At 37.6% G+C, this 16006-nt stretch overlaps 1 protein-coding gene across 5 annotated transcripts in view; it reads left to right on the top strand.

Annotated features, from left to right (window-relative positions):
* The window catches only part of LOC119557433 (innexin shaking-B), a 164651-nt gene that overhangs the window by 122320 nt on the left and 26325 nt on the right, over nt 1-16006 (top strand). For 4 of the 5 annotated variants that reach the window (XM_037870185.1, XM_037870189.1, XM_037870188.1 and 1 more), the window contains 3 exons: nt 637-793; nt 14127-14260; nt 14331-14520. In XM_037870185.1, the coding sequence (XP_037726113.1) occupies nt 637-793; nt 14127-14260; nt 14331-14520 (481 nt within the window). Of the gene's footprint in view, nt 1-636; nt 794-3203; nt 3320-14126; nt 14261-14330; nt 14521-16006 lie in introns of those variants that run through there. The other variant, XM_037870193.1, reaches the window with a different exon arrangement.

Below are 16006 nucleotides of genomic sequence, written 5' to 3'. Positions count from 1 at the left end.
GAGAAAAGCGAGCACCTCTCAAGTGACAATTTGCTTAGCGCTTCAATTTGGTTGCGAGCCGAGGGCCAAGTGGTGAGGTGGAAAAACTTGGAAAAGTGGGGGGATGTGGACTGGAAAAGCGGTGACCTCGACCAAGAATAACCCACATACCACTGCCGTGTCGTTGTCTTACAAAAGCGGCATAATATGTGTGTCATCTTTATGCATTTTTTGGATTTTATTTGTTTTCGGGGACGAGCATTGTAAAGTCCTATCTTAGCACACCCAAAAAAGTTATTTCCGAATTTCGGTCTTTGATTTAAGATCTTAATGTTAATATGTTTTCGCTGGAGACTGATCCTCCAGAAAAACTAGGTACTCTTTTACTTTATATGCCATCATAAAATATGTGTCTCATCCTTATAAATTTTTTGAATTGTATTTATTTTCGGGGACGAGCATTGTAAAGTCCTATCTTAGCACACCCAAAAAAGTTAAGATTTTATTGTTAAAATGTTTTCGCTGGAGACTGATCCTCCAGAAAAATGAGGTACTCTTCTATATATATAGAATGATGGAAATTGTAATGCCATCGTAAAATTCAACCTATTTTGACGATGTGTTCCCAACATTTCTGACCCATCCGTTTCCTTGCAGGGTTCTATCACGCAAACTAAAGCCACATCTTGTTGCGGACACCGTTAAGCAGTATATAAGTCGGGCCCAACGCACAACCAAAAAGGGTTCTCAAGAGCAGCAAAATATGGAGTTTTTACGCGGCGTCTATGCGTTTATGCAAGTGAGTAGATCATCGGTGAGTGTCCACTTCCTTTATAACAACCGTACTAATCCATGTGAACTTGCTCTACTTTTATACCGCCTTTGGTTGATTGATTGATTATACCATACCATACTCTACTCTACTACTACAAATCAACTCGAACTCAAAATCAAATCAATTATATCTCTAAAACCAAATCGATTTGAGTCACAAAAAAAAACCAAAACCGCAAAACAAAAACGCAAAGCAAAAGCGAATCAAATATGTTACTACCTTCTACTACCTATTTATTTATACTACTACTCTACTACTACCACTCTTATAAGCGTAACTAATGAGCCAACCAAAAAAAAACCAAATACGAAAGTCAAATAAGCCGAGAGTATCAAATGTATCTTACACTATAACCGACCCCCCTTAAAAATGAAGTAAAAATACCGATACCCTCCATGTGTAAACTTCGGAACTCGACAGATACCTGTGGACCGACATAACCTGGGGGACCAACCCCATATAACCATCGTCGAGTAACAATGCAAAATGATATACCAAGCCCAGACCATTCCATTCCAGTCAAAAATAATACTCGTCCCACCACTTTACTTTTACTTTCCCAACCCCCCACCACTCATTTCGTTTGTGTTTTGAGTTTAGAGGCCATGACTTTTTAACCATTGCCATTCCATATAACCCGGCCCCTAGATGATAACAATAAAGCGAAATGCAAATAAAAGTAACAAGAGCCAGGATAACAATACTCGTAATAATGTACTTACCGTGAGCACATTTCTTCAAAAGATCACAACAAAAGACAAAAAGAAACAATAAAAACAAAAAAACCAAATGAACATTTACAAGAAAAGGTCATCAGAGCCCGGGGAAAAAGAACGCAGAAAAAATGAAATTAATATGCAAAACATTCATCAAGTAGGATTTTCAACATGAAAAACCAGCGGCGGGACAAAAGATAGTGACGTCTCTTTCTCGCCCCTCTATTGCCGTCTCTTTCGAACGTGGCAAATTCTTCATTGAGACCCATTTCTGAGCCCATTGTCCATTAATAACCATTGTCCATCCAACATTCCCATCGCTCTATCTAAATCTCTCTCGGACTATCTCTCTCTTTCCAACACACACACACAAAAGACACATGTCTCTGTCCCTCTCTCTCTATTTTTCTTTCTGTATCTCTATCTCTCTCTGTCACTCTGTTTGCGCCTCTTTCTGTGTTGAATTTGATTTTTGTTTGTAATCGGCTGTGTAATTGATTGATTAGCTAATATGTTTGGAGTCTATGAATATATTACCGTAATCGTTACTATATCTTTGTCTGTCTCCCTCTCGCTGTTTGTGTGTTTGTTTGTTTAATTGTGTTTTTAACAAAGCAAAATTATTAAGCGATTTTTTAGTTGAGCTCCATCTATAGTACTCCCGAATTGTGTGCGTGTTTAACCCAAAGAACTACAGACAACGAACACAAACACTTTTAAAAACTCTTACCCCCAAAATCGCCTAGCTGCGAAGGAGTCTTATAGGGTTTTGAGACAATCTATGTACATAATTAAAACCCATACCAAATGCTTTATATATTTATATATTATATACCGAACGAAACCCCATAAACCGAAACGAAACGAACTTAAAATCGAATGTGCCGCCACGTGAAGGTTGACTACAGCGGAAACGGATACGGAAACGGCAGCGGCGGCTATGAGGCAACCCTGACAACCCTGCCCAGCGACATCCCAGAGCCGGCAGCTATAACCGGAAGCGGAATCAACATCAGATCGATAACCGATAACGACAAGGAGGCCGAGGCAGCAGCAGCATCAGCAATCGCTGGGGAAGCCGAAGTCCTTTGGCCAAACTCCATAGACAGCTGCGATAACACTAGCAGTACTTATACCAATACCAGTTCCAGTTCCAAATCAGATCCTGCCCAGAAGAGAAGGTTACCTGGTACGAAAATATCGACGAACAATCTCAGAGACAGTTGAGAGTGCGGCAGTAATAATGGGCATCGGTCCCAGATGCGGTGAATTACGAGCAAGAACTATGAACTACGATCGAATAATGCTAACCATTGTGATAACTCGTATGTACATATAGCCACGTATATATCCAAGTATATAACAAAACATATTTACAAAACTGCAAAACCAAATCAAAAAAAAGAAAACGAAACGTGACGCGCGATAACTTAGCACCACAAAATCAAAAAATATTTAATCGTAAAATCAAATGAAAACAGGGCAACTCGTGAAAAGGTGGCCTTAGCTTGTGCGACTGAACAACCAAACCAAATCAAATCAATTCATCGATTATTGATAACCGATAAGCAATAAAACGATCAACGAATCAGCGATCAATCGAACTAAGAGCGATATCAAAAGCGATCTCAACGCAAGCGGCAGCTGCGGCGGCGATAACAATTATCGATAGCCGATAGACTGGCTCTGAACCACTGCTGGCGGTGTGTGTGTGTGTGCGCGTGTGTGTGCGGTGCCGCCCACGCCCATCCATCCCCACCCCCCGCCAAGAGCAAAGTGATAGAAAATGGTAATTACAAATCAAGAAATACTAGTTCTCATTTTAAAAACTCACCACCCACTCTCCCGAAACTATCGAACTTCAGCTCGGTTTCTCTATCGATTTCCTTCAATAGGGACCTATCGCTCTCTCCCTGTCTTTCTGTCTCAGTCTATCTCGCCAGTCCTGCCCGCCCCGTCTCTTTTCGTCTCTCTCTTTCTTTTATACCACACTTGATCTACGCCTTGTTTTTGCTTATAAGTATTGCATATATATAAATAAATCGTTATAAAGTAGATGATTAGCTTAAATTGTGCTTTTTGATTTATCATTTTCATTGTTATCGTTAATGGCTTATGATTTTAACCCCGAAAGCTCTACGTTAGCTGAAACGATTTTTCGGTTCACGTTTCCTTAACTTTGCTTTGGCTTTGTCAATTCTATCCATCTCCTTATATCTCTCTATTTCCTTTATATTTTGGTAACTTTCATGTCTTGTAGAACGCGATTTCAGGATTCCAGATTAAGGAACAGATATACCCAGAACAGAAACAGAACATATTAGGGGATGCAAATTAAAGAAATCAACGATAATCGATATTTTATCAAAAACGCAGCCGCACCGCGCCGAAAAAAACGATAACCAGAACCTTAACCCGACGATAACAAATTGCTCGCCTGCCACCACAAAATATGCTGTCGACGTCTCCGTAAAAATTAAAATCATAACAATATATAACCTAAGGAAACATGAAAAGCTCACGCTGAAAACCAAATCAAATTTAATACAAAATGAAGTTTGTATCGATTTATCCGCCCTAACCCTACTTGTATCTCTTTCTCTCTCTCTCTGTATCTATATCGATATCTCTGTCTCTCTTTAGTAACTCTGACACACCCACACAGTTACAGACACACATATGTACACACGCAGACTTTGTAAAAGTATAGTAAAGTGTTGCGAGTGCCTGGCGATAACCGATAATCAATCCCGATAAACATTACGACTACGATAAGCTGGCAAGAAAACGATTAAAAACGATCAGCCAAGGTTAACTTTTTCAGTTGATTTTAATTATGATTTTCCACATCTATCAATAACGATGACTATTTATGCGTATATAACTAATTAAGTAGGTCAACCAAATGCAATCGAAGCAACCAAATGCAATTCGATAACTGTACCCAAATGCTATCTCAGGGCAGGAGAATGTGAGGAAACCATCCCGATGACTGAAAGTCTGAGAACCAAAGATAGCCCTTTAAATAGCTCTATTGCCGCGTATATGGTGCTCTGTGTAAATATATATATTTTTCCAAAAATCGAACGCGACTAAAGCCCGAAAAAATAAAAGAAAAGAAAATGAAACGAAACGAAACACATAAAAGCAAACTTGAAATTGAGCAAACTTGAAACCTCCTCCTCATGTGGAACAATTATCGCCAAGAACCAAAAACATAACCCCTATGTATCTCTTTCTCTCTTTGCCGCTCTCTCCGTCTCTTACTCTCACTTTCTCTATTTAATTCTTTCTCTCTGAGTCCAGATAATCCCCGTACCGTACCTGAAGTCTAGATAAACAACCTTTAACCATTCTTGAAATTCGATATAAAAAAAGGCAGGAAAGCCCATAATTGAAAAGCGAAAATTTGTTGAATCCCCACACCGCGCACACCCCAAAATAAACTTTTGATTTGTGATGATCTTTTGTTCCAGTAATGCCCTCAGTTCTCTCACCAACCCCGATCTTTCTACTGCCCTGCCCCCAATCAAGTAGTTAAAGCCCCCCAAAAAAAACTTCCAACAATACCGATACCAAAAAAGAGACCCAAATCCCCCAGAAAAAAAAACAACTTGCACGTGTCTTAAGCCGAAAACTGTACGCAACAACTCAATCAATTGCAGTCTCTTGTGTTTTATAATATGCATACTCGTATCTATATCCATAATGCTACTTGTACTGTACCAACTGTATCATTTGTTGTATTGTTTGCCGGATATCCCCGTAGTGACTTGAGCGTAACGTACACGGAAATGTTTCGATCGGCAGATCTCAGCAAGCAAGCAAGCAGTGATAATACCCGTAACGTATCGTAATCAATCAATATCTCGTATTGCGGCATTTGTGGTATTGTATCCATATTCGTAATATCAAGTGCAAACTACTTTAACTACCAACTAAGCCAGATATATATCAGCACACATATATGCTCGAAAATCGCATCAAAAGTAATCAAGTAACATAATTATTCTATTATTTTTTCCTGTTGAACTCATTTTGCAATCTGCTATTTTATTTTAAGCTTAAAGACACATTTTTGTTTAAAGATTTGCGATCACCAACAAGTAAAATGATTCTTTCAATAAAACGTATCTTTACATTGTTCCAATTCGATTAATTAAAATGCAAGCCTGACTTATATCGACGATTACCTCACTTATCGATAAATCAATCGTGCGAGAGCATATATGAGTGTTGATAACTAAACCAAACATAAGTATGTCGCATTGTGTATGTGTATGCTTGTCTGTATGTGTATGTGTAATCAATTGTACGTATATATCGGTGTAGACGTATATTGTAATATTATTATTGTTTCTATACTTTAATTTCTTACGATCGATGAATCACCGAGCAATTGCGAGCAAGCAAAATTGTTATTTGTTTTTTCAGTAACTGTAATCGTCAAGCGTTATTGATTTGAGATTGTGCTACCGTTTGGTTAGTAATCGTTTTTTTTTGTTAATTTTTTTTATTTCGATTACCGATAAGCGATCGATGGATCTGAGCCGAGCAGAAGCAACAACTATCGTATTCTACACCATCTATATATATCTATAAACCTATCTACTCGTACTCAAAATAAATATATCTATAATATACCATACTCAATTTACATACATATACATATATATTCATATATATATTTATATGCATATCTTAACATACATATACTTCTATATATATCTATCTAAAGGAACAAACAAAAACAAAACCAAAAATAACAATAAATATTACTCGTAATACCAAAAAGTAGTTGTCGTTGTTGATGTTGTTGAAAATGTGCAATTTTAATTGATTGAAAACGCAAAAAAATACCAATAAAAAAGTACCAGAGAAGCCAAATGTAAACGAATGATTTTTTTGTGTCGAATGCCAAGAAAACTGAAGCTGAATACCAAATAACCATAATCAAGTATAAACAAATATCACGAAAAATAGCAAAAAGTACCAGTTCGAAAGCCAAAAAGTATGCAACAGTATTCTTTTTCGGCTTGCATTTTTGCGAACTCTTTGTTTTTGGAACCTTAAAAAGAGTACCGTACCAGTATTACCCACTAAAGACAAAGAAGCAGAAGAGGAAGAAAACCCAGACCAGAACCGAACCACCCCCCACAAACCGCAAAACCCACCCACCACACCACCCCTTAATAAATATACCAGAAAATACTGAATAACCGAAAATACCAAATACTCTTATCCATCTCTCTCTCTCTGTCTCTCACTTTAAAAATGCTAATTTCAATGTTTTTGTGTGTGTGCGTGTGTTGCGTGCGCCTGTGTGTGTACAATTCAATTGTATTAAATTTGGTTAACTAAAAAGCGATCTATATACGATATATATATTAACAAAAACCGATAATCCGTACGAAAAAAAACCAACTGCTAAACGGACAGGCAGCATATATGTTGGCAATCGAGCAATTTCTGTGTAGAAATCAGCAAAGGCGTCGCCTTGTCCCTTTCTCTCCTCCCCGCTCTATATATATATCTCTCTTTCTTCCACACTCTCTGTATTTTTCACGCCCACCCACTGAGCGTGCGCCGCTCTATGTATCTTTGTATCTCACTCACTCACTCAGTTCAGAACTATTGAGATTTGTTTTTGTTATCATTTTTTGAAATTTCGATAAACGAGAATAAAAAGATATATGATCAACTAAAAGAAAAAGTGTGAAATATTCCCAAAAATATGTACCAAAAGCGAAAAACCAAAACCAATGCAAACCCCACAGTTGACATGAACATATCTATACCGTATACTACCAATATACCGCATATATACTAACCAAATCGAAAAACTATTTACTCCAAGCTAAACTAAATACTATACTATACTCAAAATAATATCAAACTATTCTATATACTTTTGCAACTTGAGCCACAGATACCAGCAAAAGCTAAAAGTATACACACACACAAAGTAGAAGAACACCCAGAGTTGACACACTTTTATCGTATTTGATTTTTTACCACTCTATAACTGTATGATACTGTGAACACTATATAATATACACCTATGACTACCCATGTACCATACAATAAATACGTATAAGTTATAAGTAAGCAGCGATCCAACTGAAGAATTTCACTTATTTTGCTGCCGATTGACCACGCTTGACCTTGTTGTTTGCATTTTGTTGGCCAGCCCTGGCAACCCTGGCTGTGAAAAATCCCGTGAAGCATGCACCTCTATCTTTTTGTCCTGTCTCTCTCTATCTCTGTATCTCTCTCACTCTGAAAACAATTTTTGTACAAAAATGATGAGCACGTAGAGCAATATAAATATTTTCCCTAAGTTTTTTTCGCTTTTGTTGTGGCACGTTGAAAATGTTTGATTTGTATACCCAGTAAATTGAGTAACTAGTCTTAAAACGAGACCTTAATAAACCCAAGCCCCGAAGCCTGGACTTGTGTAAATAGTCGCCCAACGGTCGGAGAATGAATTGAAAATCACAAATCGATTACAAATGGTTTGACCCACACACCAAAGAACACCTCTTATTTAACACTAACTTCAATGAAAAAAAAGAACACCCAACCGTATATACTATATATATATATTTATAAATATCTTACTATAATCCCATGTATTTGTATCTTGCATAAGTGAAAGCATCCAGTCTGCCTGCTGACTGAAACAAAAATAAGTAAAAATAAAAGCCCGATAACTGATACCCAAAATACACAAAATAAACAAAACACTTCCCCCTGAAAAAAGCCTGTTGTTAGTTTTCACATTTCTACCCGTTTTTTTTTTCCTTTTTGGTTTACTGTTGAGTTTTCTTGCTGAATTTTCCCGGGGCCAATTGTTCGTTTTAGTCGCCAATTTAAAGTCAACTCCAATGATGTGTAACCGGGGGGCGGTCTTGTGGAGGGGAAGGGGCGTGGCCCACTGATGTGTATCTGTCCTTGTTGTTTGCTTGTTTATTGCCACCAGGCACTTGGAGCTCTGGATCTGAAGCTCCCAGTTCCCAGTTCCCAGCTACCAGCTACCAGTTCCTCCTGGAACTGAAAGTCAGCTTCCGAAGACCGAGGGAGCTGGCTTCAATTTATTATTGACTGGCTGCAAGAGTTCTTAGACGCATCCTAATGAAGCGTAAGTGGCAAGCACTGCGGCAGGACCCATAACAATAACAAATACGGGGCAGCAAGTACAAATACAAAGCCAGTGGCAGTGCCAGTGCCTCCTCGTTGTAGCTGTAGCAAAAGCTTATTTTTATTGCCCCAAATATATTGCCAATGTTGTTCTAATAGCAGAAACGAGCCGAAGCCACTGAGCCCCCATTCGCCGTCTGCACAGAGAGAAATGTCAATTGTATATCTTGAAATTCAATCTACAATTTTGGTTTTATTGGCGTATAGGATTTTCAAACTTTTATTTGATTTTTCTTTTGAAGGTGCCTAAAAGTATGCCACACAAAATTGCTTAATTTTTTTTACTTGCATACATTTAACTATATTTTTTCTGGTAATTGGAGTTAAAAGATTTTACAATTTTTATTTGAAATCTCTTCTGAAACTACTAAAGTTATGAAATCACATATTAAGGTGCCTAAAAGTATGCAATAAAGATTACTTTTTTCAATTCGCTTGCATACTTTTGACACCGTTGGCAATTTTCTTTTTCTTAGACCAAATAAATAATAGGAAGTAATATGAATGCTCTTCTCTCTGTGTAGCAGCAGTGGCACTAACAGTCGACAGTCAGTGGCAGTTACCAGTAGGCGAAAAGGGGGTGGGCTGGTGCGCCCTGCGAAAGGGGGCATAAAATTCATTGTTATGGTTACTGGGCATAAGTCAGTCAGCCGGGGAGGAGTCTTCTGGCCCTCATTTCGTTAATCAGCCCTGAGTAAGTCAGTCCAGCGCACATGATACTTATTACACATGCTACTTGCTACTTACTGCTTACTTCTTACTTCTTACACCCCTGCCACACAGGGGCGTCGAACGAAAGGAGGCGGGGGTTATTCATCCATTCATCCACTTGGGCTGAATTCCATTATAACCCAAGGGTGCACTCGGCCAGATTGGGTTGGTCAAAGGATTTTCGACTCCTTGAGGCGGGGGATCGGTGAACAGTGCGTGCCGAGGGTGGTGTTAGTCGAATATTCGGGGATCTCCAGCAGAGGCTAAGAATTTAATTTGAAATCACCCCCCGGAAACAGGGTTCTCCACAGTAAGACAATAGAGAAAAGCACAGACCACTGACTTCAGAACAATATTCATGTTAATTAAAATGTGCGGCTTTGACTGCGAAATATGACTAGTGATAAGGCAATATATTGAATGTAAAGTGTAAAGGTCTTTGAAAATCTTAACAATGGACTGTCTATAGAATCAAGAGCACAGTCCTAACTGCATGGGGCGCACTGTAGCTTTCCCCACCGCGGAAAAACCCCTCCCCTTGGCCTGTTTCAGTTTTATGTGTGCGCGCATTTCCCATTTTCTTGGCTCGTTTCGATTTCGTTACGTAGACACTTTCGCTTTATGGTTTTCCTTACTTTTACTTTTGATTTACGCCTTCCAAAGATCATCGCTCCGTCTCTCTCCACAGCTCACTCCCCATCTCGCTCTCTCTCTCTGCCCCACTCTCTCTGTCTCTTTCTCTCTCTCTCTCTGTTGCCCTCTCTGTCGTTGATATGAGATGTGTTTTTTTGTATAGTGTGTGTTTGAACCCGAGTCCAAGCCCTGAAAAGTGCCAAAAAAAATATCTATGAGAAAAACACCCAAAAATCCAAAAGTAAACGCCTCACCTAAAGATTGACCTCTGCTAATTTAAATGTAAAAAACTCTACCAATTTGGACCCAACATCCCACCAGAACTCACGCCAACCAAACCAAAAAAATATATTTATACTGTGCCAATTGTGATGAACGTAATGCAAAAATCTGCCTCTGCCTCTCACCAAAATCACCAAAACCACAGAACTACAACAGCAAATATACAATGCGTCATGCAAAATCTTAATGCCAAACAAAATGTTAAGCAATTTCCAAAAAGACAGCAAAAACAGCTAAAAGTGAAACACGCCAAAAGCACAGGACACGAACAAACACCAAGTCACGATCACGATCACGAGTTCACCAAAGTCACGAATCACCAAAAGTCACCAAAGTCACGAATCAGCATCAAATTAGCAAATGCCGAGATAAGCTCACACACGCCAGCACACTATGAAAGCTAAAAATCCCGATTTAAATCCCCTCCTGATTCTATTCTGGAAATCTCTGGCTGCTCCAAATCTCCCCTTTATTTGCCCAAAAGTAGGCAGTTGACAATCCGACTTTGTAGAAATTCATTGTAGTCTTACATTTTGCCATGGTTCTTGTGAAAATAATGTTTAAGCTTCATTGTACTTTATATTAAATTAATATAAGTTTATGGTTTTAAAATATTTCTCATGAATTGGAATGCCACAAAAGGTCACTAGCCTGAATTCAAAATATATTGGTGCCTACTTTTAGGCACCTTTATAAGTGATTTCAGAACACTAGTAATTTCTAAGTCAAACTTGAAAAATAGAATAGATAAAGTACACTTTTTTCATTTTTAAGTTTTTTTAAATACTAAATCAAATAAGGTAGTCTACTTTTGAACAAAGGAGGCATTGTCTCCGGAGATTTCTGGGATTCCTGAAAACTAAATTAGTTTCCCATCTCACGCTCTGTCTCTGTCTCACGAATCACGCCGCTCTGTCTCTCTCTGTCACGTTAACTCACAATCACTCTGTCTCTATCCGAAAGCCCGAAACCCTATCTCTGTCTCTCTCTCTACCCTCTTTGTAATGGCCAGTTAAATCGCCGTCGGTTGCAAAAACTGAAGACCACCATATTTCTCTCTCTGTATCTGTATCTGCATAAGTACACTCAAATTAAAACGAAGTCAATTAAATGCCGACAATTAAAGCAAAAGAAATTGAACTAAAATAAACCTATATAAACCTACTCACTATCTATCTCTCTTGATCACTCAATCACGGATTCACTTACTCACCAAATACAAACTCTGTCTCTCTCTCTCACGCAATCTCACGACCCCACTCACAAACAAAATATGCAAAATGCAAAAAAAGACTTAAAAGCAAATGAAAAGCAAGCGTTACCAAAACAAAACCAAAACCAAACCAAATAAAGCAACTTAAAGATAATAATCCACACTCTATATTTATATACATGTATGTATCTCTGACAGCTTTAAGTATCGTATGTCGTATATATATATATAACAAGAAAGTAAACCGAAACCAGGAAAGAAATAAACCGCAACCAACAAACAACTCCAAACTCCAAACTCCAAACTACAAACTACCAACTCGAAACCAAAAACTCCAAACTACAAGATACAAATTCCAGACTCCACAGCAACAATAACCAGTTAAACAACAACAACAGAGATCCAACAGAAACAAAACAAACTACCATACCATATCTATATCTTTATATAACTAATAGCTAGCTGTATGCTCTCAGTCCCAGATGTAATTGACATTGCGATTTTGTGTTTCAAAATTAACCAGAACGAAGTATACCCAAGAACCTAATACTTGTTGTAACTAAATCAAAATTGTAAAGCTAAAAAAACGTTGAAATGGTAGAGCTAAATAAAATTAAAACCACCTGAAAGTACGGCCAGGCCCCATATAAAATGTGACGTCTATCTGGGCTATTAAATATACTAAAACGAAAATAAAATCTGAACATACTTAAGCCTAGAACCCAGCTTTGCCGCGCTACCTGTCTCTCTCTTTGCCACACACACTATCTCTCTCACTCTCTCAGTTAATATATACGCCTATATATAATATATGTATCTCTCTCGCTCTCTATGTCTGTTTGTCTCACTCTAACTTGTGTATTGTGTTTGATTTTACCTAAAACTAGATTAAACGTAAACCGATTTTCAACCATATTATATAAGCAGTTCTCGTACATTTTCGCCACATTCAATTAAATTAAATTCAACTCAATTCAATTTCTAACTCACCTAGATTTTTCACCACGTATACCTAATTCAATTAACATTCAACTATTTATATATTCAATTTGTTTCTATATTGTACTCACTCTCACTCGATCTCACTATATCTCTGTTTCGCTCGCTCTCGCGTTCTCAGTTTCACCACTCTACCACACCACCACCACCAAAGACACCACTAAACCACCCAGATCACAGATCACAGATCACAACTCACCACCAAGTGGCACCACTGATCACTGATCACTTATCACTGATCACTGCAGTATTCAGTATTCACCTCTTAAAGTATGTCTCTCACCACAGCTCAGCTCACGAAACTCACCTCGCTAAAGCCGCCACAAACGAACCACCACTCCAAATTTGAATTCAACTGAAACCACTGAACTTAAACCACTCACTTAACCACTCAGCCAACCAATCTGCATTCTAAATCGATTCTAAATCAAATCAATTCTGAACCAAGCCATTATCGAAATTTCACAGGTCTCTCTCCTTTTAAACTCTGTGTTTTTCCTTTTGATTTCTCAGCCATAACTAGTCAGCCAGTCAGACAGTCACTCAGTCAGTCAAGCGATTACATTTTGATAAATATCGATTAAGTGGTCATCGTTAAAATCTATCAATCAGTCGAAACAATTCCCATTCGATAACGAAATCTGCAGGGTACTTTGATTGGTTATAGCTAAAAATTCTACATGGCGGCCAAAAACTGGTCAAATTTTCCTTCTCTGAACAAATTCCTCATTTCTACCGATCTGTAATTTATATATCAGCCTTAAATGCAAAAAAGAAAACCGAAAATTTGCATTCCCAGCAGTTCAATCACTTTTCGTTTCTCTCACACCTCTCTCTATCTCTTTCTATCTCTTACTCATACACATAAAACTTAGTTTTTCTTTCTTGAGTTTTGATTTGATACCAGAAAAGAAAGGAATGTTTAAGCTAGCTGAGGAAGTCGAAACAATTGCTGTGACACCTTACTATACTTACCTGCCATAAGAAAAACAAAAGCCAAACCGAAATGAATTCGAGAATTCTTCCAAAAGCAAATTGTATTTATTTCGCATTAATCTTAAAACTTTCCACTTCGCCCGCAACTTGAACGACATATGTGTAAAAGGAATATATATATCTGTAGAAAACATATTGCTTCAGATTGCAGGCGGATGGGGAGCCCCTATATTTATCGATAAGTGAGTTAGCTAATTGTAAGGACCCCTGAAAGCGGAAAAGAAATTGCTTATGAATGTACATAACCAGATATATAACCCCATATGATAAAGCACCCGAGAGCAGTCCTCTCGATTTCATTCAGAACAGACATATAGCAAAAGTTTTGCGTTCAAGAGACTTCTCTCATCATCCGTTTTCGTTTAACTATTTTGGGTTACCTTTTGTGTTTGGACTTATGTAACTTAAAAATCTACCAAGACATCCAATAATAATGCTCTCTCTCTTCGTCCCCACCGAAAAACACCAAAAAACAACCAACAAACCAACCAACCAACCACCAAACAAATTACACACAAAACACGGTTACCTCCGATAACGCATCGATAACAACCGACAACAGGTGTCTCATGTCAAAATCGATTCACCTGTTTTTCGCCTGCACACCAACGCAACGGTTATATTACTGATCACATTCTCGATTGCTGTGACGACGCGGCAGTACGTAGGAAATCCCATAGACTGTGTACATACAAGGTGAGCGATATTTTCGATTATATCCGATTGCTTAGATATATACCGATTAATGCGATTCCTTCGATTGCAGAGACATTCCCGAAGATGTTCTCAACACATATTGTTGGATACACTCAACGTATACAGTGGTCGATGCGTTTATGAAAAAGCAAGGTTCCGAGGTGCCTTTTCCCGGAGTTCACAATTCACAGGGCCGCGGGCCTCTAACAATAAAGCACACAAAATATTATCAATGGGTAGCGTTTACACTATTTTTTCAGGTAAGTACTAGTACATAGTATTTTCAAAGATCGTATCCCTTTCTTTAAATTGATTAAGGCCGAGAGCTTTATCCTGTGGTAACGGAACTGTCTAAAAGCGAATGAAAGCTCTGCCTGGGTGGGAAAACTTGGTGGAAAAACTTGGGAAAATTGCTGGCTTTGAGCTTTTCGGAAAAATTGTGAAAATGCTTAAAGCATAAAAGCAATCAAAAAGCTTGAAAAGCTATCCTTGTAAGGCGCTGTCTTTTGAAATTCGATTTGTTTTACATTTCTTATTACCATGAATAATCATTATTTGTGATTTTTATTTTAAATGACCTACTAAGATATTCTTGTATTTCTTTTTTCAATTTGGCTGATTTTTAGATAGCTTGCGGAAAAGAGTAAATACACTGTTATTATTTCTTCAAATTGGGTAATTTATACAGCCCTCGTGGACGAGAGTAAAAATAGTGGCATTCTTGACATGTAAAATTAGGAATCAAAAAATAATCAAAAAAAAAACGGCGTTTTTTCGCCCAAAAATTGATGGTCCTTATTTTGGCGCAAAACAAAATCAGTATTTTGTTCAACAAATTGCGAAATAATGTCAGAATAACGAATTAAATACCCAATTGATTGGCATTTAAATATACAAACTTAAATTTTTGAAAATGTTTCGAAAAATAGATGATGTAACCCCTTACAAAAAATAAGAAAATTGGTCAAAAAAATAAATTTCCCTAAAAGTTATGAGGATCTTTTGTTGTGCGCCTCGATTTGACTGAATTACGACTTAAAAACTGCTGACTGAGGTCAGAATATGGAATGTAATACCTCGTTGAGCTCGTAGTTAAGTCCCCAATCGATATGCATTTAAATCTAAAAACTTAAATTTTTGGCCACTTTTCGCAAAAATGGATGATGTAACCCCTTTCAAAAAATGCGAAAATGGGTCAAAAAATAAATTTCCCGATTCGTTATATAGATCGATAGCCTTGGTTGTTAGCTGCTCATAACAGTCGGTCTTTTTGTTGTGTGCCCTAATTTGACTTAATAACGACATAAAAGCGGCTTAACGTATTTTTCGTCAAAAAATAATACTCCCTATTTTTGCACCAAAAAAAGTTAGTATTTTGGTCGACAAATTGCGAAATGAAGTCAGATTAAGGAATGTGAGCTCGTTGAGCTCGTAATTAAATTTCCAATCGATTGGCATTTAAGTCTGAAAAATTTAATTTTTGAACATTTTTCGAAAAAAAAGATGATACAACCCCTTACAAAAAATGCAAAATTGATCAAAAATTAAATATCCCAAAAAGTGGTGGGGATCGATAGCCTTGGTTGTTAGCTGCTCATAACAGTCGGTCTTTTTGTTATGCACCCCGATTTGACTAAATTAGGATATAAAAACGGCTTATGAATAACGTACTTTTCGTCAAAAAAATAGTACTCCCTAGTTTTGATTTTAAAAAATCAGTATTTTGGTCGACAAATTGCGAAGTGA

This window comes from Drosophila subpulchrella, chromosome X (assembly GCF_014743375.2).
Source record: "Drosophila subpulchrella strain 33 F10 #4 breed RU33 chromosome X, RU_Dsub_v1.1 Primary Assembly, whole genome shotgun sequence".
NCBI classification, from domain to species: Eukaryota; Metazoa; Arthropoda; class Insecta; order Diptera; family Drosophilidae; genus Drosophila; species Drosophila subpulchrella.
Note: the sequence above shows the minus strand (reverse complement) of the source record. Positions and strands in the feature narration are given on the sequence as shown.